The following is a 25,659-nucleotide window of genomic DNA, read 5'->3' as shown; positions in this document are numbered from 1 at the left end:
TTTCCTCTCTTCTCCTTTTGTTCCTTCAGTCTCTCTTCATTCCTTCTCCCTCTGGACATTTATTAAAAACCATCTGCCCACAGTCAGAACCAGAGATCTGAACAAAACTTGCCAGAAGGCAAGTTTTTCCCCCGAAGAAGGAAAAGACTGTCCTGCCTCATCTAGGCCCTAGTTAAAGAGTTAACGGTGTCAAGGCTCTTATCTTCTGGAATTCTTTCGCAGTCAGCTTCCCAGAGCCTGACCTTGAGTGAGTGAGTGATGCTGACATTGCATCACTATCACCTTCTCCACACAGACCCTTCCCTGCTCTGTTTTCTCCCCCACAGCCCCTGATTTAAATAGTGGCTACAGCACTAATACAGTATGACCTTGAACAAGGACACTCTCCACATCTCATTTCCCCATCTACAAAACAGAGACGTTAACTCCTACCTTACAAGGTGTGTGTAAAAAACAGAACAAGCTAATGCAAGAAAGGCAACTAGAGAACACCCTACCATTCTTCAGGATTCCAAGATGGAATCTTGCATTTGTAGATGAGAGGATGCACACTAGTACAGAGAAATACTTTTGGGCATTTAGAACATTTTAGAGTAGTGTTTCTCGCATCTTCAATTTTTTACATCCCATTTCCCCAGTGTTTGCCACCTTCCCATCTCACTTGTACAATTAAGACAAGTTTCTTCATTTAAATGCATTTATTTTAAAAGGATACCACATATCATTATAGCAAATGGAAAGTTAGTATCAGCAGATGTAAATAGAAGGTAATTATAACTATTTTTATAAAAATTATTGAATTTTTGCCAAATAAAATTGCCTTCAAAGGCTCTGAGCCTGGGTATGATTTTTCATTATGAAAGAAGCAATTAGTTTTAGAAATATGAAAAGTCTATTTCTGAGCAAACTGTCTTCTTGACATAATCTGAAAAAGTGAAGTAAAATGTCAAGAGCATCATTCAATGTTACTAATGCAGTCATGTTCCACGTGGGTTCCATGGCCCCACCTATCCTTCTCTCAGGCTTTGGAGCCAGTTATAATGTAATGTGACCACGGTGTGAATTAGTTGAATCCGCACCAATTATACTTGATGATAATTACTTCTAAGGAGAGTAGCCCTTTACAGCTTACAGAGTCTTCATAAACTTCTGTGATTTCCACAAAAATCCTTAAAAATAGAAAAGGCAAAAATGATCTCCACTTCCAGATGAGTAAACTGAGAATTTAATTGACTTAAGGTCACAAAAGTCACACAGCTAGTAAGGGCCATTTAAATTTCTGCAAGAGTGGAAGGCTGGGGTTGTGAGCTAACAAGACTAATTAAAGCTATGTGGGTTTAAATTGGTCTTCAGTTTATTCAAGTTCTGAATTTAAAAAGCAACTTTGTCTCAAACCTTTAAATTTAAAGTATTATGTGCTATTAATCTAGTGACTTGCATATGAGAAGAACCATTTCACATGATGTTTAATATGTAATGTATTCATAATCTGTTGGTGGTCTCCAGAGAAACAGAACCAGTAGTACGTGAATGTGTGTGTGTGGGGGGGGGTGTGTGTGTGTGTGTGAGAGAGTATACACACGCACACATTTTTTTTTTCTTATATTAGGAAGAAGGAAGCTAAGGTCATAGCCTGGGGTAATAGACTTACTACTCATAGACTTACAGAGCACATACCCTTTTCTCCCACCTTATCGCCTCATCACCAGGACTCCTGCATAAGAACAGCAGATGACAGCTAAAGAACAGCAAGGCCCAGATTCTACTTAAGAAGGAGTTTCTAGGAAAAGGTAAAGACAATAAGGGAGAGAAAAACAAGAACAATAGAAAAAAATTGAAGTCTCAGATACCTACTGTATTAGGGCTCTCCAGAAAGACAGAACCAATAAGATGCAGAGATATAGATGATATAGATATAGATATATCCAATGTATAATATTGGATAGGATATCCAAGAACTGTGGAACAATTACGAAAGGTATAACATACGTGTAAAAGGATACCAGAAGGAGAAAATGGAAAAGAGTAGAAAAATATGTGAAATATTTAAGGTAATAATTGCTGAGAATAGATGACAGATAGATAGATCTATATACGTATATGTATAGATAGATCTATATATATATGTATAGATATAGATATGGATATCTTATATATTATAGAGGCTGAGAAGTTTAACAATCTGCTATCTACAAGCTGAAGACCCAGGAAACTCAATGGTATAATTCAGTCCAAGTCTGAAGGCCTAACAACCACAGGAGCTAATGATGTAAATCCCAGCCCAAGGGCAGGAGATGAGATGAGATGTCCCAGCTCAAGCTGGGTAGGAAAAAAGGGATGTGTGTCTCCCTCCTGTGTCTTTTGTTCTATTATGTCCCTCAATAGATTATATGATGCCTGCCCATAGCACAATTCAAACTCTGATCTGTCCCAGAAATACCCCCACAGACACGTTCCAAAATAATATTTCATCTGGGCAGCCCATGGCTTCATTAAAATTGACACATAAAATTAATTATAATACTTACAGCTATAGCAAACAGTAAACACAGCATTACTACTAGCCAGAAAAACACAAATGCTCTCACTAAAGGCCTGTTTATCTCAGTTCCTATTACCCAATACATCATGTCCAGCTTTCAACAAAAAACTATGTCATGTATAAAAACAACAAAAAACTCAGTTTGAGGAGACAAAACGAGTGAAAGAACCAGACTCTGATATAGCAGAAACCTTGTGATTATCATACCAGAAATTTAAAATAACTATGATTAATATGCTAAGTGTTCAAATGGAAAAAGTGGGCAAGATGCAAGAATAGATGGGTAAAATGTAAGCAGAGACATGGAAATTCTAAAAATAAAAAATTTCTTAAAAGTTAGAAATCAACAACATTGTAAGAGAAATGAAGAATTCCTTTGGTGGGCTCACCAGTAGATTGGACACCTACAAGGAAAGAATCAAGGAGCTTAAAGATGTGTCGGTAGAAACTTCCCAAATGGAAATGTGAAGAAAACAAAGAATGAAGAAAAATGGAACAGAATATCTAGGAACTGTGGACCAAATTCAAAAGGTGTGACATATGTGTAAGGGAATGCCGGAAGGAGAAGATGGAAAATAATAGAAAAAATTTGAATAATGGCTGAGAATATTTCAAAATTGACAACAGACACCAAACCACAGATCTAGGAAGCTTATAAAGCATCAAGCAGAATAAATAAAAGAAACATATGCAATTCTAAACTTAAAAGTAAAAAAAAAAAGGTAAATTAATTTTCCCCAGGAAAAAAACAAAAAAAACAAAAGAAACAAACAAACAAAAAAAAAACAAAAGAAAGTGAGAGAGAGAGAGAAATGTAACTTACATATAGCAGAAAAAGGATAAGAATTACAATGGATTTCTCTTCACAAACTGTTCTAGTAAAAAGATCATAGAATGTAATATTTAAAGTGTGAAAGTAAAAAAACTAACAATCTAGAACTCTGTATACTGCAAAGTTATCATTCAAAGTGAAAAGAAATAAAAACTTTCTCAGACAAACAAAACCTGAGTATATTGGTCACCAGTAGGCTTGCCTTGCAAGAAATTTGAAAAGTTCTTCAGAGAGAAGGAAAATGATACAGAAGAGAAACTCAGATCTTAAGCCATTTATTTCCCTTATTCTTAATTGATCTAATAGATAACTATTTTTCAAATTATAATAGCAACAACATATTGGGCGATTATACCTTATAAATAAGTAAAATTAATGCCAGTCAGTATAAAGGCTGGAAGGGAGAAATCGATATTACTCTGTAATAGGTACCTGTACCACACATGAGCTATTTGAAAGTGGATTTAAATTTGTTGTAAATGTATACTGCAAACTCTAGAACAACTACTAGAAATATTTTTTAAAAGAAGTATAACTTACATGCTGAAATAATAGAAAATGTTCAATTACAACTAGAGAAGGCAGAAAAATATGGGAAGATCTTAAAAAGAAACAAAAACCAACTGCAACAAATAGAAAACAGTTATAAATATGGTGGCTATTAATCTAACAACATCAATAATCACTTTAAATATAAAGTTCTAAGTATGCCAGTTACAAGACAGAAACTGACAGAGTAGATTAAAAAATAAAACCCAGTTATGTTGTCTAGAAGAAACTCCCTTTAAATATGAAGGCACATATAGGTTAAAAGTAAAAGGAAGAATAAAAAGATTAATTTTAAGAAAACTAAAAGGATGTAAAAAGATAAACTACGCTAACACAAATTAAAAGAAAGCTGGAGTAACTATGTTAACTTCAGACAAAGCAGACTTCAGAATAGAGAAAATTATCAGGAATAAAAAGGGGCATTACATAATGATAGAGGTCAATACTTTAAGAAGATATAACGATCTCTGATGCACTTAACAACAGAGCATCAGAATACATGAGGTAAAAACTGGTAGAACTGCAAGGAGGAATAAACAATCTACTATCACAGTTGGGGACTTCATCATCCCTCTATCAGGGATTAATAGATCCAGCAGGCAGAAAATCAGTAAAGACGTAGTTAAACTAGACACACTGCCAAAGAACTGGATCTAGTTGATGGCTATAGGCTATTTTATCCAACAACAACAGAATACATGTTCTTTGCAGTTTCTCATGGAACATTCACCAAGATACATCACATTTTGGGCCATAAACTTTATTTATTTATGTATATTTATTTATTTATTTATCTTTGAGACAGGGTCTCACCCTGTCATCCAGCCTGGAGTGCAGTGGTGCAATCTTGGCTCACTAGTAACCTCCACCTCCTGGGTTCAAGCGATTCTCATGCCTCAGCCTCCCAAGTAGCTGAGATTACAAGTTTAAAAGTACAGAAATCGGCCGGGTGCGGTGGCTCACGCCTGTAATTCCAGCACTTTGGGAGGCCGACAAGGGGGCGGATCACGAGGTCAGGAGATCGAGACCACCCTGGCTAACACGGTGAAACCTCTGTCTCTACTAAAAAAAAAATACAAAAAATTAGCCGGGCGTGGTGGCGGGTGCCTGTAGCCCCAGCTACTCGGGAGGCTGAAGCAGGAGAATGGATTGAACCTGGGAGGCAGAGCTTGCAGTGAGCCAGGATCACACCACTGTACTCCAGCCTGGGCAACAGAGCATGACTCCGTCTCAAAAAAAAAAAGAAAAAAAAAGTACAGAAATCATACAAAGTATGATTTCTCTCATAGAGATGTGGTTCTCTCAGTAGAACCAAACTGTAAATCAATAACAGAAGGGTAGCCAGAATATTCTCAACTATTTGGAGATTAAACAACACAATTCTAAATAGTGAATGGGTCAAAAGGAAATCTCAACAGAAAATAAAAAACATTTTTAACTAAACAAAAATGAAAATACAAGTTATCAAAATTTGTGAGATATAATGAAGGAAGTACTTATACAGAGACTTCTCACATTAAATGCATATATTAGAATAGAAGAAAGATCTAAAATTAATAATCTAATCTTCCACCCTTAGGAAACTACAGAAAAAATAACAGCATGAACCTGAATAGAAGGAAGCAAATAATAAGAAATTAGAACAGAAATCAATAAAATTGGAAACAGAAAAACAGTAGAGAAAATCAACAAAACTAAAAGCAGATTATTTGAAAACATCAACAAAACTGATAAACACATAGCCAAGTAACCAAGAGAGGAAAAAAAAAGAGAGACGATAAAAATAACTAAAATCACAAACGAAATAAGGGCCATCACTACTGATCCCATGGACATTAAAAAGGATAATATGACCACAATTGTAATGACTTAGAAGAAATGGACCAATTTCTTGAAAGAGAAAAGCTATCAAAACTCATACAAAGAGAAATAGATCATCTAAGTATGCCTATATGTATTACATACATTGAATTAATAATTAATGGCCTTGCAAAACATAAAGCACCAGGCCCAAATGATTTCACTATTAAAGTCTACCAAACATTTAAGGAAAAGATGACACTAATCCTCTACAATCTCTTCCAGAAAATAGAAGCAGAGGGAACATTTCTTAATTCATCCTATGAGACCATAATTGTCCCAATACCAAAACCAGATAAAAATCTTGCAAGAAAGTAAAACTACAGATCAATGTTTTTCATGAACAAGGAAGCAAAAATCTTCAAAATATTAGCAAATCAAATCCAACAATGTATAAATATAATCATACACCATGATCAAGTGAAATTTAATTCAGGTATGTAAGGCTGGTTTAACATTTGAAAATGTATTAATGCAACCCACCACTTTCATGGACTAAAGAGAAAAATCATATAATCAATTTATAAATACAGAAAAAGCATTTAGCAAAATCCAGCAGCAAATCATGACTAAAAACTCTCTGCTAACCAGGAATAGAGAGAAATTTCTTCAACTTAATTTTTAAAAAATATGTTATAAAAAAAAAATCTACAGCCAACACGTGACCTAAGGGTGTCAAACTAGATGCATTCCTGCTAAGATCAGGAAAAATACAAGGATGTCCCCTCTCACTATGGGAATTCCTAGCTAATGTAATAAGACAAGAAAAGGAAATAAAAAGTATATAAATTAGAAGGAAAGAAAGAAAGTTATCTCTGTTACTAGATGACATGATTGTGTATGTATGAAATCTCAAATAATGAACAAAAAATCTCCTAGAACTAATAAGTGATTATAGAAACGTTGCAGGACAGAAGGCTAATATACAAAATTCAACTGTTTTGACTTTAATTAACATCAGCAATGACAACTGAAATGTGAAATTATAAACACAATATCAATTATTACATTAACACCAAAAATACAAAGTATGTAGAAATAAACCTAACAAAATATGTGTAACATCCCTATAAGGAAAAGCACAATATTCTGATGAAAGAAATAAAAATATTTCTTTTAAATATTTTTAAAATCAAAACAAAGGAAGAGTATTCTATGTTCACTGAGAGAAGACTCAATATTGTTAAAATGTCATTTCTTCTCAACTTGTAGATTTAATCCCAGAAATTTATTTTGTGAATATCAACAACTAATTCTAAAATTTAAATGAAAAAGGAAAACAAGTCACCTAAAACAGACAACACAATACTGAAGAAGAGAAACAAAGTTGTAGGACAGGTCCAAATATCCAACTTCAAGAGTTACTATACCAAGGCAATCCTACTCAAAAAGAACAAAGCAGGAGGCATCAAGCTACCCAACTTTACACTACTGGGCTACAGTAACCAAAAGAGCTTGGTACTGGTACAAAAACAGACACATAAACCAATGGAACAGAATAGACAGCCCAGAAATAAGGCCACACACCTACAACCATCTGATCTTCCACAAAGCTGACAAAAACAAGCAACAGGGAAAGGACTCCTTATTCAACAAATGGTGCTGGGATAATGGCTAGCCATATGCAGAAGATTAAAACAAAACTTCTTCCTTAAACAATTATATAAAAATCAACTCAAAATGGATTAAAAACTTAAGTGTAAGACCCAAAACTATAAAAACCCTGGAAGACAAAACCTAGGCAATACCATTCTGGACACAAGCACTGGCAAAGATTTTATTATGAAGATGCCAAAAGCAATTGCAACAAAAGCAAAACTTGAAAAATGGAATCTAATTAAACTAAAGAGCTTCTACACAGCAAAATAAACTATCAATAGAGTAAACAGACAACCTACAGAGTGGGGAAAAATATTTGTAAACTATGCATCTGGCAAAGGTCTAATATCCAGCATCTATAAGAAACTTAAGCAAATTCACAAGAAAAAAACAAACAATCCCATTAAAAAGTGGGCAAAGGATATGAACAGATAATTTGCAAAAGAAGACATACACACAACCAATAAGCATATGAAGAAAAGTTCAATATCACTGATCATTAGAGAAATGCAAATCAAAACCACAATGAGATACCATCTCACACCGGTCAGAATCACTATTAATAAAAAGAAAAAATAACAGATGCTGGTGAGGTTGCAGGGAAAAGGGAATATTAATACACTGTTGGTGGGAGTGTAAATTAGTTCAACCATTGTGGAAATCAGTGCAGCAATTCCTCAAAGAGACAAACCCCAAACTACCATTTGACCCAGCAATCCCACTACAGGGTATACACCCAAAGAAATATAAATCATTGTATTATAAAGAAATATGCATGTGTATATTCATTGCAGCAGTATTCACCATGGCAAAGACATGGGATCAATCTAAATGCCCATCAATGGTAGACTGGATAAAAAAAAATGTAGTATATATATACACCATGGAATATTATGCAGCCATATAAAAAGAATGACATCATGTCCCTTTCAGGAACATGGTTGGAGCAGAAGGCCATTATCCTTAGCAAACTAACACAGGAACAGAAAATCAAACACTGCATGTCATCATTTATAAGTGGGAGCTAAATGATGAGAACACATGGACACAAAGTGGGGAACAACAGACACAGGGTCCTACTTGTGGGTTAAGAATAAGAGAAGGGAGAGGAGCCCAAAAAATAACTATTGTGTCCTTAGGCTTAGTACCGAGGTGACAATATAATCTGTACAACAAACCCTGGTGACACGAGATTTCCCATATAACAAACCTGCACATGTACCCCATACCTAAAATAAAAGTCTAAAAAGTAAAAAATAAAAACTTCTAACATTCATTCTTCAATTTAAAAAAGAGGAAAAAAGAGTTATTATAGGGTACATTAATCAAGACAGTGTGATGTTGGTGAACGAATACACAAATAGATTAAAGGAACAAAATAGAGAGTCAAAAACTAGACCAATACATATACATTTAACTGATCTTTGACAAAGGAGCAAAGGTAATTAGTATTGAGATAGTCTTTTCGACAAATGGTCAGCAAGGGCCTAGAGGAGAGCCCAGACTTTACAATCATCCAGCTATAATGAGGCACAGTCATTTCCTCCATACAGTCAGTTCAGAGAAGGCCAAGTAGGAGCTGAAACTCTCATTCCTACCTAGTGGTGACTTGCACCACATCCTAGACTTCCCACCTTCCTCTGGTGATAACAAGATGCCCCTTGGCCTCCCGACAGGGGTGGTACCAGGGAATGTATAGTAGAGGGTCAGTACTTTTACCACCATGCAGTGGTAACAACGCATCCCCTGACGTGTTGCATGAGGAGCAGTAATAAGGTGTTCCCGACCCTCCTAGCAAGGGTGGTGTCAGCAGAGGACTAGAGGGAAGCCAGAAAAGTCACAACAAGATGCCCTTAAGGTTATCAAGAGAGACTGAGTGAGGGACCTAGACTTCCACTTTTACCTGGAAGTAATGAAGCAGAGCCCTTCTGTTCATACGGTGTCAGGGAACATCTGCTAAAAATGAAGCTCTAAGTAAGGTCCAGAGTCTCATATGATAGTACCCAAACATTTTGGATTCAATCACTATTACTCATCATATCAAGAACCAGGAAAATCTCAACTTGAGTAAAAAAAGACAACAGGAGCCACTACCAAGATAACACAGATGCTAGAATTATCTGACCAGGATTTTTGTGAGCAATGACAAGCACAATTAAAACAAAGACATAGAAAGGCTCGACAAAGAAATATAAAGAACCAAATGAAAATTTTAGAACTGAAAAATACAATAACCAACATTAGAAACACTATGGGTGGGCTCAACAGCAGAAAGGGGAAGACTGAGTAGAGCAACAGAATGGAGAAGACTGAGTAGAGAATCCATGGATTGAGAAGAGAACAAGAAAAATGACCCAATCGGACAACAGATATCAAAAGACATTTCTGCATCAAAGGGCATTATCAAGAAAGTGAAAAGACAATCCACAGAATGGCAGAAAATATTGGCAAATCCTCAATCTGGTAAGAGTCTAGTAGCTGGAATATATAAAGAGCTCCTACAATTCCGTAACAAAAACACCAACAATCCAATTTCAAAATGGGCAAAGGACTCAAACAGATATTTCTACAAATAATATGTGTGAATGTTCATAGCAACATTATTTATAATCAAAAAGTGGAAACAACTCAGTGTCGATCAAGGGATGAATGGATAAACACAATGTGGTCCATGCATACAATGGAATATTATTCAACCATAAAAAGAAATCAAGTACTGATACATGCTACAACATTCATGAGCCTTGAACACGTTATGCTAAAGTAAAAGAAGCCAGATGTAAAAGCCTACATATTGTGTAATTCCATCTATATGAGATATCCAGAATAAACAAATCCATAGAGGCAGAAAGTAGATTTAAGTGCCATGCTTAATGCGAAGTGCTCACATATAGGATGTCTATAAAGAAGTTTCAAAACTTAACAGCAGAAAGCAAACAATCCAATTAGAAAAATGAGCAAATGGCATAGAAAGACATTTCACTGAAGATATACACACGGCGGATAAGCACATGACAAGATGTTCAACATCACTGGCCATAAGGGGAAGGCAAATGAAGTCTATAATGAGATATCCCTGTCCACCTATATGACGGGGGGAAAAAAAGTGACAATACCAAATGCTTATGAGGACACAGAGAAACTGGATCTCTTCTAAGTTGATGGTGGGAATGTAAGTGGTACAGCCACTTCAGAAAAGAGTTTGTTGGTTTCTTTCAAAAAAAGAGAAAAACTAAACATACTCTTACTATACCATTAAGCAATTGTGCTTCTGTGCACTTAAGCCAGAGAAACGAATATCCACACAGAAAGCTGCATGTGAACATGTGTGTTTTATTTGTAATAGCAGCTTTATTTGTGAAAGCCAAAAATGTCAAAATATCCTTCATTTGGTGAATGGTTAAACAAATTGTGGTATATTCATACCATGGAATACTACTCAGAAATAAAGAGCAAACTATTGACACATGCAACAGCTTGGATAGATCTCAAGGGCATTAGGCCAAATGAGAAAAGCCAGTCTCAAAAGGTCACATATTGTGAGACTGATCTCAGAGATAGTAGGAGCAGAGTGATAGATCTTTGTGGGGATAGGATAATTTTGTGTCTTGATTGTGGTAGTGGTTACATAAATCTACACAAGTGTTACAATGGCGTAGTACTTTATACACATATTGTACCAATGTCAAATGGTGGGTTTGCCATTGTGCTGTAATTAGGTCAGATATAATCACCGGGCGACGTTGGAGGAAGAGTATAGGGACTTCTCTGTGCTCCTTGGAACTTCTTTACAACTTCTTATCCAACCATATATGAAAATAAAATGTAAAAGAAAATATGCAACAGACTAGAAGAAAATCTATATAATGGCAAAAGGATTATTATTTACTCATCAATTCAGAAAAAAAAAAATCTTCAATTTAAAAGTTAAGAAATAACCAGGTGAAAAAATACAACTACTTAATAAATATTTGAAAAGATTTGTTATGTTTCTAGTAAATCAAGGAAAACAAAACAGCAATGAGAATTTATCAGAGGGTCAAAAATTTAAATATTTGATGTTAGCAAGGTGGGGGCAGCAGACCAGGCCCTCTCATAACACCCATTAACATGGGAATTAAATTGGTATAGATTTTTTAGAGCCATCTATCAAAATTGAGAACATGCATTTGCCGAGTCCCAGCAACGCCAATTCTCTGCCTCCTAGGGAACATTTCTCAGCATACAGGAAATAGGATGCACAGAGGTGTGTTGCATGTGGATGTTGATGGGGGGGCAGGTGGTACCTGGTACAAAGGTGGCCAGGGTCACTGAAATGCAGCTTTCAGGGGGATCCAGAAGCTGAACAGGCCTGGGAGTTCCCCCCTTCATGGACAGCAGAGCCTTCTCTCCTCCTGCAGCGATGATTGAGGGATAAACCTCTGGCTGATGGGACTCTGGCAGGGCCAGGCTGTCCATGGGTTCCCAGACTAATGCAGGTTGAGAAGTGGCTCGCCCTGTCACAAATCCCACTAGGTGAATGCTTTGTTTAAAAATTTTCCTCTAGAAGTGAAGCAGCTTCATTCAGTCAACTTAATCCATCCAGAGCAGATCATTTAAAGTAGTGGTTAGTGAAGAGGGGGTCCCTAACTCACACTTGACGGATCCGGGAGACCTGCTGTAGCACAGATGGGAAACGGGAGAGAGCCAAGGTGGGAGGGTGAAGGCATTGCCCAAAATCCCGCTCTGAGTGGTTTCAGGGAGAGGACTCCAGTCTCAAGCTCTTCTCCTGGGCTTTATTTACCACAAACCCCTCCTCAGGCCCTGAGTCAGGAAGCTGCTTCCCACAGTGATATCTACAAAGAGCTATACAGCCAGCTGGGATAAGGGATGAAGGTCAAACCGAAAGTGACTATTTCTGTGCAAAGAAACAGAAAAATCTTATGGGCCCAACAGCAGTAGATAATTGAGAAAGTGAGACTAAGAAAAGTCATAAAAGAAACTGTGGTTCCTTATTAAACAATATGGAAAACTGTCCACTCCTGCCTATAATCCAAGGAGCTGCCAGTGGACGCAGTCACGAGGCCCATTTTCATCCCTCAAGCGGGCTTCGATGATGAGTGCTCAGTGCCCATGAGGTGGCAATGAAACCATCCCTCTCAGAGACCTTACTTATGTGTGGCCAATGTGGGACAGCTGATTTGTAAAGCAGGTTGGCAATCTGTATCAAGAACCAAGGGATGTCCATTCCCGCCATCAGGGTCTTCCTCTTCTGGGTATTGATGCCAAGAACATCATTGACGAAGATGTATATTCAAAGATATTTGCCATGGTATTATTTGTAACAATGAATAAAGGCAATGCCAAATGTCAGTGGTCCTTGGGTTTCACCCTGCCCTGGCCCCCTCTTCAAATCACTCTACATGCTCCAAAGTTACCAACCATCAGTCCATCCCCTCCACAGCCATGTCTTAAGCTCAGACCTGTTTCTTGAGCTCCTGCTTTGTGGTCCCAGGATGTCCTTTAGACAACCCCCTTGGATGCACAGAACTGAATTCACCTTCCCCTTACCTCCTCCTCTTTCAACCTCTCTTATTTGAATACAGCAAACAGCGTTTCCACCACCTAACCCCTCAAGCCAAACCTTCAGACAACATTATTGTCTCCTTCCCATCCCTCAACTCCCCATTCCTTTAATCATCATCTCCAAAATCTCCAAAATCCACCTGTTTCTCTCCAATTCCACCACCACTGACCTGGTCTAAGCCACCAGCACCCTCCCCTGAATGACCACTGAAATGGAAATCCTACAAAATGGTTTCCTACAACCATACTTTGCCCCTGCCCTGATCCATTCTCTGTCTTGCAGAGTTCTCTTCCTAAAACACAAATCTGACCACGTCACACCTCGTGAAAACCTTCAGCCACTTTCTGTTCTCCAAAGGATCAGCTCAGATCCTGAGCAAGGTTTACAGGACCTCATGCCCACCTCTTTGGACTGATCTCCAGCAGCTTCCTCTTGCTCCCATGGCCTTTTTCCAGCCTCAGATGCACCACATCCTCCTTGCCTCCTGTCCTTCTGCAGGCTCTGTGGGGACACTCAAATCTGGAGCTCCTTCTTCCCCCACTGGCTGAATGACTCAGTAATTTAACGGGTGAATACTTCAGATGCTGCCTGCACTCTGTGAACTGGCATCACAAAAAAACGATACTGATAGAAGAAACAAAGGAAATTCCTAGATGGCACTTTTAAAAAATGTCTAATACATTTACTGTCTAGCCAGACACTGTTTAACCCATCTTGAATCTATGGAAGAGTGAATTCTGACAGCTCAGCCTTGATCTGCCTCCTGCCTGGCACCAGCCCTCCTGGAACTGGTTCCTGTGCACCATCCTACACATCTCCTTCCTGCCTCCCTTCATTACGTACTCTATTTCCAACAATGTTGGGCTATGATAGCTTAAGGAAATACAGGAATAAAGGAGGCTTACAGCTAAGGCAAGAAAAAAAAAAGAGAGGGCAGTTAACAATAGAACTGCCAGTGACCAAGGGTGAAAAGAAGCCTGGGGAACAGGAATCAGCCTCGAAAGCAGACCTCTGCCAGGAAAGCAGCTAAAAACACTGACATCTCAGGGTGAATACAACTCAGAAGGGGAATGGGAATAGAAAAGCAGAGTGGCTGGAAGAGCAGGCTCCGAGGTCAGAGCTGGATTGATCCCACCTCACCGTGGGCAAGTTACTTCCTCTCTTTACTCGTTTATACCATGAGTTACTGTGTCTGGCACATGGCAGTTTCTCAATAAATCCTAGCTTTTCATGTTATGAATGCTGAATATATGGAGAGGGCAGGTAATAAGCTAGAGACAAGCCAGCAAAACTAGGGTTTCAGATCAGAAATGACTTCACTGATGGAGCTGCAGGTAGCATTGTCCTGGGCTGCACACTCCAGCCCTTGCTACTCCTTAGCAGTTGAATTCATAGCCATCTTTTCAACTCGTGTTCTTTTCAACGAGTCCAACATTTTGGTGAGTGACAGCTTCATCCCTAGAGAGAAAGAAGTATTCTTCCTAATTCCTTCTTTCGTGCTCCCTTCATTTGTGCCCATGAGTCATTTTTTTCACCACCCTGTATTTTGCTCCTTAAACCTCTCTTGGATCCTGTGACATGCTGAAGAAGCCTCCTACTGACCTGTGAGAGCCAATTATTAAATTTCCAAAAATTTTGTAAGCTGGCTGTTAAACACAGCCATTACCAAAAAGTGTTATAAAAATCTCCAATTAAATAAGTTATATTAACAGTATGTTGAAACTCACTACTTACAAATTATTTTTCTGCATTTTACTGTTGTCTGTGCTTTGGAACTTATTTAAATGAAATATATTTCTATTTTGGAAACACTATGTAATGGTGTGCTGGTGCACAGCTCTTCCACCTTTGTGTTTAGCGATATCACATTGGGAGCTTGTGATTGGCCATGGTGGTAGTATTTATACCACAGAAATTGTCAAAAGCTACAAATTAGGGCTTGGTTTGCTGTTTTTTCATTCCCTAAGAAAACTAAGAAAGTGATGGAGAAAATGTTCATGCAGATTAAACCTAAAAGTGTGCCGTGTCCATATTTGTTACATTCTGAATAACACAAAAATTGGGAAAATACTCTTCCAAACTCAAAAACTGTCATCTGATCCAGCAGTCACTCATGTCATTACAGATGAGTGAAGTTAAGACAATCATCTTCATTGTTTCACTTTCTTCTTACTTGTCAATGTAAACAAAAATATCAACCAGCGTTCATATTGGAACTACATTCAGTGGTCAGTTGCAAACAGGCTGACCAACGGTATAAGAGTTCAGCAAAAATCAATGAATGCATGCTGTGAGAATCAAATGGCTATATAGAATTTGTAATAAAGAGTATTTTATATTTTATTACTTGTAAATTGTGCAATATACATCCTTCATATCAGTAAAATTTATAATGAACTTATTAGATGCATATTTATTTGTTTTTGCTCACAGTGCTGGCAGCACCAGCTTGGAGGCCTCCTCTTCTCTACATCCCACTGTTGTTTTCTTAGGTTAGGCCATCTGTCATCATTCCAGGTTTCATCCTCTCCAATCCCACACCCATATTGCTACTAGATTAATCTTCTTAATATTAAATGCAGTCACGACACATTCTTCATTAAAACTACCAGTGTCTATCTGGGACCTTCTGAGTGAACTCTGGGCCATAGAAGGCCTTCCTTGCTCTCCCCTGTTCACCTCTGCAGCCTCCTTTCTTATCAGACTCCCCTGTTCCCATTTTACTAAAGTTAGGCCAAACTGCCTGCTGTTCCCAGAGTATGCTTTACTTATTCATGCCACTGGGCCTTTGCATGTGCTTTTCTCTGCTTGAGATGCCTTTCCCACTCCCCCTGCTCCCACCTCCTGCTAGTGTCCACTTAGCATTAAAGCCATACTCAAGCATCACCTCTCCCAGGAGACCATGCCGCCTCCATTTCGGCACTTGCTATCACTGCCAGGTTTCATGCAGGTCCAACATTCTGCCCCCCAACTCCCACTCTCCGATGATCTGGAAGATCCTCTGGGCCGAGGGAGAATCCCCAGCATCTAGCATGTGGCTTGGCCCCAGGAGATACCAAGTAAGTTCTTGTTGAATTAATAAACTACTTAATTGGTTTTAGCTACAGCCTATAGCAAATCACAGGATTTAGCCAGGAGAAATAGGCATGACTCATCTTTGAACTCAACTGTTGCTTTAAAAAAAAAAAAAAAAAAAGTTGTTTAAACTGTTGAAAACCTCAACTGAGTTTTTTCTTTCCTTTAAGCATACAAATAAAGCCAGGTGAATCATTTCTTTTCCATCGTTTTCTGGAAGTCAGCTAGACATAGCCTGAGACTTCTTACTTTAAACCACTGATACTCTTTAAGCCATAACAAAACACTTGCTTCTGAAAGATAGTGACAGCCACCATTTACTGGGCTACTCGGATGCTCCAAGTATGTTCTAAGTGCCTTACACGTGTCACCCCATGAATCCTCAACAACATCGTAACACATTATTATCCCCATTTTACAGGTGAGAAAAATGAGTCTTAGGAAAGTTTAAAGAGTCATTTGAATTTGCACAGATGCTGAATAGCAAAGCAGTGATGCAAACAGGGGTTGTTCTGATTCTAAAGTCCATGTTTTCTAGTCTGAGCCCATTCTTTATTCCTAAAACAGAAATACAATGTCTATCAGGCTTAGCCAATGACCTGGAACAGATAATACTCCAAATAATAGCACAAAGGGCACTGACACAGGTCCTTGCCCAGCTGTGTTCTTCTTATTCCGGATACCTAGACCCAGTAAGAAGTTTGCCCTTTCCCTGACCCAGATTTATAGGAGAAAACTGAATGACACAAAGGAATACCTGCGTCCTTCGTTAAAGGCTGCATCCAAAAGTCTCCGTGACCGGTTCTAGGCCTTCATCATGGGACAACTTTCCAACAAGGAGCAGGGGTCTCTTGCAAGTCTGTCCGCGGAGCTCCCTGCCACCAGCACTGTTGCCGCTGCCTTTGTTTACTGCTTGTCACTAAGCACTTGCTGCCCAGTGAGTGAGTCAACAAGGCCCCTTCCCTTTCCTGCCACCACTCTCGTTCCCTGGGTTCTGCGCAGTCTGTGGCCTGTTAGCAGGCACCGCCACCCCAGCAGCCTGCGTCCTCAAAGCCAGTGACCCCCGAGAGAGCCAGGAAGAGCTCAAGTGGATTAGGTGCCACTGAAGGCAATGGGATTGCTGCTCAGCGGGGCTTTTACACTGATGTATCTTTATCTCCTGGTCCAATCAAAAGAAAGCTCTGCAAGGAACTAGGGGCGGCCCCAGAGCAGAAGCTTAGTGTCATCAACTCAAGAGTCCTCCACGCCCTTTCATGGTGTCAGACATCGGACCAGCAACCAACAGGACAGGGAACCATGTGAAAGCAACAGGAGGAAAGGATAACCTGGATCTGTCTGTGAGAAAGCAAGAAAAATGTGGTTAGGGGAAAAGGAATTCTTACTCTCTCTGATGCTTGGATTCAGATAGGAACCAGCAGAGATGGAGAACAGCAAGAAATAGATCATAGTTCTGTAGTGGAAGGGGCAAAAGAACAGATCTCTCAAGCCCTTTAAATCAAAAGCAGTGTCAAAACTGAAAAGTATTTGTTTAAAAAGAAAACATGAGTTTTTGCTTGACTACAGAATAAAATACTAAAATTTGAGGCTAGGCGCGGTGGCTCACACTTGTAATCCCAGCACTTTGGGAGGCCAAGGCGGGCAGATCACGAGGTCAGGAGATCGAGATCATCCTGGCTAACACAGTGAAATCCCATTTCTACTAAAAATAGCAAAAAATTAGTCGGGCATGGTGGTGGGCACCTGTAGTCCCAGCTACTCGGGAGGCTGAGGCAGGAGAATGGCGCAAACCCAGCAGGCGGAGCTTGCAGTGAGCCGAGATCGCGCCACTGCACTCCAGCCTGGGCGACACAGTGAGACTCCATCTCAAAAAAAAAAAAAAAAAAAAAAAAATTTGATGAAACTCAGTGCTGGTGAGGGCATGGAGAATGAGCACTCTCATATGCCAATAGTGAGATTATAGATAAGTGCAACCTCTCTGCAGGGAATTTGGTAATATTCATCAAATTTGTAAATGCACATATCCTTTGTAAACCCAGCTGCTAAGAAGTAACCCCATGGACATTCTTGCAAAAGTTCACTAAGGCATCTGAGAAAGGATGCTCATTGCAGTGTATTTTTGTCATAGCAGAAAATTGAAGGCCACTGAAGTGCCCATCAACAGTGATTACTGTGGTTCACACACAGCAGAAAACCAGCTATGCAGCTGTGTAAAGAAAGAACGTAGTTCTGTGTGTGCTGGCATATAACAATTGCCTAGAAAATTTTTGAAGCGACAAGAGGTATGGAATAACCTAGTACATTTCCTTTTATCACAAATAGGTACATAAAGACCAGGTATATTTATGTATATTTATGTATATTATTCTTTATACACTGTAGTATATTAGAATATTATGTAGCCATAGTCTTGTGGTTCTGGAAGGAATCACAAGCAACTTACTAGTGGTTGCTTTGGGGAAAGAGTTTTGGTTCATTATTTAGTCAGGAAAATTATTGTTCATTTTGGTATTTTTCCCCTTATAACCTTATATTACTTGAAAAAAACTAAAAAACACAATGTTTTACAAATTATTTTTCCTGCTTAAAGCTATCTGTATTGACATTCCCTGCTAGCTAGCAAAACATTTTACAATATCTGCAACCATCTTTTACTGTTTTTTCCAAACTTATCTTCTCATCAGATTCAGCCTTGAAGACGATAAAATGCAGATTCCCAGGCACCGCCCTGAATCTGCTGAACCTGAATCTCTGGGCCAGAGCCAGAGCATCTATATTTTCAGCAAGTGTCCAGGTAATTTTTATTTAGTAATTTTCTCAGGCTGACAATGCAATCTTTCTCTCAGAGGAAGAAAGTTAACTCCTCCAGTCATGTGGCTGGTTCACAACAGAACAAAAAAGCAACACCTAAGTCACTGGTCAACAGGTAAATGCTGATCTGCTAAAAGTCACCACCACCTTCACTTTTTCTGTTAAAAATACTAGCATCCAGCAGTAACCCCCCTCTACTGTTGCTCTGCTAACATTTCATTAAGTCCATTTTTTTTGCACAGAAATTTTGTTAATGTATTTTTGTTTTTCAAGTTATCAAAGCTAATTGTTTCTCTCTGAGTCATCTCTGTGTCATTCCCTATATAATTTTGTAATATTTTATGTATTTTTATTTTTTAAGGTTCTTTTCATGTCAAAATTCTTTTTTTTTTTTTTTTTTTTTTTTTTGAGACGGAGTCTCGCTCTGTCACCCAGGCTGGAGTGCAGTGGCCGGATCTCAGCTCACTGCAAGCTCCGCCTCCCGGGTTCAACGCCATTCTCCTGCCTCAGCCTCCCGAGTAGCTGGGACTACAGGCGCCTGCCACCTCGCCCGGCTAAGTTTTTTGTATTTTTAGTAGAGACGGGGTTTCACTGTGTTAGCCAGGATGGTCTCGATCTCCTGACCTCGTGATCCGCCCGTCTCGGCCTCCCAAAGTGCTGGGATTACAGGCTTGAGCCACCGCGCCCGGCCGAAATTCTTTATTATGTATGATCTTTTTTAAAAAAAAAAAAACTTTATTTTAGGTTCGGGAGTACATGTGAAGGTTTGTTACAGAGGTAAACTCATGTCATGGGGGTTTGTTGTACAAATTATTTCATCAACCAGGTATTAAGCCCAGTACCCAATAGTTATTGGTTCTCTCTCTACTCCCACCCCCCACCCTCAAGTAGACCCCATTGTCTGTTGTTTCCTTCTTTGTCTTCGTAGTTCTCATGATCTAGCTCCCACTTATAAGTAAGAACATGCTGTATTTGATTTTCTGTTCCTGAATTAGTTCGCTAAGAATAATAGCCTCCAGCTCCATCCATGTTCCCATGAAAAACATGATCTCATTATTTTTTTATGGCTGCATAGTATTCCATGGTGTATGTATACCACATTTTCTTTATCCAATTTGTCATTGATGGGCATTTACATTGATGCCATGTCTTTGCTATTGTGAATAGTCCTGCTATGAACATAAATGTGCATGTGTCTTTATAACAGAACAATTTATATTCCTTTGGGTATATACCCAGTAATGGGATTGCTGAGTCAAATGGCATTTCTCTCTCTAGGTCTTTGAGAAATTGCCACACTGTCTTCCACAATGGTTGAACTAATTTACATTCCCACCAACAGTGTATAAGTGTTCCCTGTTATTTGCAACCTTGCCAGCATCTGTTATTTTTTATATTTTATTAGTAGCCATTCTGACTGGTGTGAGATGGTATCTCATTGTGGATTTGATTCGTATTTCTCTCATGATCAGTGATTTTGAGCTTTTTTCCATATGCTTGTTGGCCGCATGTATGTCTTCTTTTGAGAAGTTTCTGTTCATGTCCCTTGCCCACTTTTTAATAGGGTTGTTTGTTTTTCTCTTGTGAATTTGTTTAAGTTCCTTATAGATGCTGGATATTAGACTTCTGTTTGATGCATATTTTGCAAATATTTTCTCCCATTCTGTAGGTTTTCTGTTTACTCTGTTGATAATTTCTTTTGCTGTGCAGAAGTTCTTACGTTTAATTAGATCCCATTGTCAATTTTTCCTTTTGTTGTGATTGCTTTTGGTGTCTTTGTCATGAAATCTTTGCCAGTTCCTATGTCCCAAATGGTATTGATTGCCTAGGTTGTCTGCCAGTGTTTTTATAGTTTCTGGTTTTACATTTAAGTCTTTAATCCATCTTGAGTTAATTTTTGTATATGGTATAAGGAAGGGGTCCAGTTTTAATATTCTGGATGTGGCTAGCCAGTTATCTCAGCACCATTTATTGAATAAGGAGTCTCTTCCTCATTGCTTGTTTTTGTCAGCTTTGTCGAAGATTCACATAGTTGTAGGTGTACAGCCTTATTTCTGGGCTCTCCATTCTGTTCCATTGGTCTGTGTTCCTGTTTTTGTACCAGCATCATGCTGTTTAGGTTACTGTAGCCCTGTAGTATAGTTTGAAGTTGGGTAACTCAATGCCTCCAGCTTTGTTCTTTTTGCTTCAGATTGCCTTGGCTACTCAGGCTCTTTTTTGGTTCCATATGAATTTTAAGATAGTTTTCTTCTAGTTCTGTGAAGAATATTGTGTAGTTTGATAGGAATAGCATTGAATCTGTAAATAGCCTTGGGCAGTAGGGCCATTTTAATGCTTTGATTCTTCCTATCCATGAGCATGGGATGTTTTTCCATTTGTTAGTGTCTTCTCTGATTTCTTTGAGTAGTGTTTTGTAATTCTCATTGTAGAGATCTTTTAGCTCCCTGGTTAGCTGTATTCCTAGGTATTTTATTCTTTTTATGGCAATTGTGAGTGGGATTGCCTTTCTGATTTGACTCTTGGCTTGGCTGTTGTTTGCACATAGAAATGCTAGTGATTTTTATGTACATTGATTTTGTATCCTGAAACTTTGCTGAAGTTGTTTATCAGCTGAAGGAGGTTTTAGGCTGATCAAAATCTTTGAGTTTATATATGTTTAAATTTAATTGCTTCACTTTCAAAAACTGTGTTTATTACTATTTATAGAGAGTTCTTGAAAGTGAGGTATATAATCAAGTGAAATTCAATAATAAATCCAATTGCCAGTTGTGCTCTTTTGTTTTCCAGAGAAATAGAACCAATTGGATATTTATTTATAAGGAATTGTCTCATGTGATTATGGTGGCTGAGAAGCCTCACAATCTGCCTTTTGCAAGCTGGAGATCCAGGAGAGCAGATGAGATAGTTTCACTCTGAGTCTAAAGGCCTGAGAAACATGGTAAGTCCCAAAGAGCAGAGGACCAATGGCCCAGCACAGTCAGCCAGAGAGAGAGAGAGAGAGCAAATTCTCCCTTCCTCTGCTTTTGTGTCTGTTCAAGACTTCAACAGACTGGGTGATGCCTACCTACATTAGAGAGAGGAGTCTGCTTTACTTAGTCCACCAACTCACATGCTAATCTCACTGGGAAACAACCTTACAGGTACACTGTATTAATCTGTTTTCACGCTGGTGATAAAGACACACCTGAGACTGGGCAATTTACAAAAGAAATGTTTACTTGGACTTACAGTTCCATGTGGCTGGGGAAGCCTCACAATTATGGTGGAAGGCAAAGAGGAGCAAGTCACATCTTACATAGATGGCAACAAGCAAAGACAGAGAGCTTGTGTGGGGAATTCCTCTTTTTAAAACCATCAGATCTCATAAGACTTAGTCACTATCATGAGAACAGCATGAGAAAGACTTGCACCCATGATTCAATTACCTCCCACCGGGTCCCTCCGACAATATGTGGGAATTCAAGATGAGATCTGGGTGGGGACACAGACAAACCATATCATCCCAACCTGGGCCCTCCAAAATCTCACATCCTCACATTTCAAAACCAATCATGCCTTCCCAACAGTCCCCCAAAGTCTTAACTCATTTCAGCATTAACCCAAAAGCCCACAGCCCAAAGTCTCATCTGAGACAAGGCAAGTCTCTCCACCTATGAGCCTGTAAAATCAAAAACAGGTTAGTTACTTTCTAGACACAGTAGGAGTACGGGCATTGTGTAAATATTGCCATTCCAAATGGGAGAAATCGGCCAAAACAAAGGTTCTACAGGCCCCATACAAGTCTGAAATCCAGTGGGGCAGTCAAATCTTAAAGCTCCAAAATGATCTCCTTTGACTCCATGTCTCATATCCAGGTCATGCTGATGCAAGAGGTAGGTTCCCATAGTCTTGGGCAGCTCCATCCCTGTGGCTTTGCAGGGTACAGCCTCCCTCCCAGCTACCTTCATGGGCTAGTGTTGAGCGTCTGCATCTTTTCCATGCACACAGTGCAAGCTATCAGTGGATCTACCATTCTGGAGTCTGGAGGATTGTGGCCCTCTTCTCACAGCTCAACTAGGCAGTGCCCCAGTAGGGACTCTGTATGGGGACTCTGATCCCACATTCCCTTTCCACACTGCCTTAGCAGAGGTTCTCCATGAGAGCCCTGCCCCTGCAGCAAACTTCTGCCTGGGCATCCAGGCATTTCCATGTATCTTCTGAAATCTAGGCAGAGGTTCCCATACCTCAGTTCTTGACTTTTGCGCACTTGTAGGCTCAACACCACGTGGAAGCTACCAAGACTTGAGGCTTGCACCCTCTGAAGCCATGGCCTGAGCTTTACACTGGCTCCTTTCAGCTACAGCTGGAGTGGCTGGGACACAGGGCACCAAGTCCCTAGGCTGCACACAGCATGGGGACACTGGGCCCGGCCCACAAAAACACCTTTTCCTCTTAGGCCTCCAGGCCTGTGATGGGAGGTGCTGTCACAAAGGTCTCTGACATGCCCTGGAGATATTTTCCTCATTGTCTTGGTGATTAACATTCAGCTCCTTGTCACTGTTTTTTCTAATTTTTTTTATTTTTTACACTTTAAGTTCTGGGATACATGTGCAGAACATGCCGGTTTGTTACATAGGTATACATGTGTCATGGTGGTTTACTGTACCTATCAACCCATCATCTAGGTTTTAAGCCCTGCATGCATTAGGTATTTCTCCTAATGCTATTCCTTCCCTTGCCCCCAACCCTCCGACAGGCCCAGGTGTGTGATGTTCCCCTCCCTGTGTCCATGTGTTCTCATTGTTCAATCGCCACTTATGAGTGAGAACATGCAGTATTTGGTTTTCTGTTCCTGTGTTAGTTTGCTGAGAATGATGGTTTCCAGCCTCATCCTTGTTACTTTTCCAAATTTCTGTAGCCGGCTTCAATTTCTCCTCAGAAAATGGGTTTTTGTATTCTATCACATTGTCAGGCTGCAAATGATTTGAATGTTTATGCTCTGCTTCCCTTATAAAACTGAATGCCTTTAATAGCACCTAAGTTACCTCTTGAATTCTTTGCTGCTTAGAAATTTCTTCCACCAGATACCCTAAATCATCACTCTCAAGTTCAAATTTCCAAAAATCTCCTCCAATTTGGGGTGTACAGGGTATCAATTTGGGGGGTACCAGGGCAGGGACAGAATGCTGCCATTCTCTTTGCTAAAACATAACAAGAGTCACCTTTGGTCCAGTTCTCAACAAGTTTCTCATCTCCATCTGAGACCACCTCAGTATAGACCTTATTGTCCATATCACTATCAGGCTTCTGATCAAAGCCATTCAACAAGTCTCTAAGAAGTTCCAAACTTTTCCACATTTTGCTATCTTCTTCTGAGCCCTCCAAACTATTCCAACCTCTGCCTGTTACCCAGTTAAAAAGTAGATGCCACATTTTTGGGTATCTTTTCAGCAGCACCCCACTCTACTGGTACCAATTTACTGTATTAGTCCATTTTCATGCTGCGGATAAAGACATACTTGAGACTGGGCAATTTACAAAATAAAGAGGTTTTATTGAACTTACAGTTCCACATGACTGGGGAAACCACACAATCATGGCGGAAGGCAAGGAGGAGCAAGTCGTATCTTACATTGGTGGCAGCAGGCAAAGAGAGAGAGCTTGTTCAGGAGAACTCCTCTTTTTAAAACCATCAGACAGCATCAGACTTATTCACTATCAGGAGAACAGCATGAGAAAGACTTGAACCCATGATTCAATTACCTCCCACCAAGTCCCTCCCACAACATGTGGGAATTCAAGATGAGATTTGGGTGGGAACACAGCCAAAAAATATCATATACCCAGAATAACGTTTAACCAAGTATTTGGGCAATTCATGGCCCAATCAAATTGACACATAAAATTAGCCACCACAAGTCTACCCTGTGTCTACTTGACTGTGATTTAAAGACACACAGTGTATCTGTAAAGTGTATATCACACTTAATTTCCAAATAAAGACAAGACAATAACAAGGGCATTATTTCACCTAACATGTTACAACTACCCTGCATACGACAAAAAATAAATAAATAAATAAAACCACTTAATAACCCTTTCCCCATAAGAGAGGTAAAATCCTTGAATGATGTTTACTTCTCCTCTTGATATATCATAACTTAAATACTTGATGTAAAATTATCAATACTTAAATACTATGATATAAAGTCAATATATATTATGTCCCAGAAAAAGGAATAAGAAAGGAAAGAAAACAAATATTATATACACACAAAAAATATATTCATAACAAAATAAGGAGGAAATATTCATGATAATTACAGTCCTCATTTCTATAACTGTTTACATGGTCGTTGCTCATGTTTATAACTATTTTCTTTCACTACTCATTCTGTATTCCCTTTACTTTCAGCAAATATCACAGATGACCATGGTTCCTTACCTGATGGAGTGACCCAAACCTTCATTCCTGAAGTGTCTGTGCCATTGGTAGCTCCTGTCTGAATTGGGTTGTTGTAGTTTTCCATTGACCTTAATCACAGGGCGTGGTAATACTAAGAGATGCCCTAAGAGATCTCCAATCCTTACTCCATTGTGTAACAGCAGTTGAATTTCCCCTTGGCAGTGAGGATCAGTCACCTCAGCCAGCATAGTAACTCCCATCTTTGCCTGTTGATTCAGAGGCATGAAGAACCCACAATGACTGGGTAGTCTTAACTGTTGTGTCTCCCAGTAGAAGCATTCTTTCATCTGAAACTAAGACTTAACAGCATGCACAGCATAAGGTCACAGGAACAGGAAGCAAAACTTTTGCTGTGGGTGACTAGGGGTAATAATGAATGGTGC

The 25,659-nt window shown here is 39.2% G+C and overlaps 1 protein-coding gene across 1 annotated transcript in view; it reads right to left on the bottom strand.

The window, feature by feature from the left end:
* FRMPD2 (FERM and PDZ domain containing 2) overlaps positions 1-17,136 on the bottom strand; it is a 125,631-nt gene extending 108,495 nt beyond the window's left edge. Inside the window, exon 1 of the mRNA XM_025396643.1 lies at positions 16,781-17,136. Within this exon, the coding sequence (XP_025252428.1) occupies positions 16,781-16,805 (25 nt within the window). The 5' untranslated portion in view covers positions 16,806-17,136. The remainder of the gene's footprint in view (positions 1-16,780) is intronic.
* Positions 17,137-25,659: the final 8,523 nt, after the last annotated feature.

This window comes from Theropithecus gelada, chromosome 9, assembly GCF_003255815.1.
Source record: "Theropithecus gelada isolate Dixy chromosome 9, Tgel_1.0, whole genome shotgun sequence".
Taxonomy (NCBI): Eukaryota; Metazoa; Chordata; class Mammalia; order Primates; family Cercopithecidae; genus Theropithecus; species Theropithecus gelada.
The sequence above is the reverse complement of the archived record's forward strand: the minus strand, read 5'-3'. Positions and strand labels throughout refer to the sequence as shown.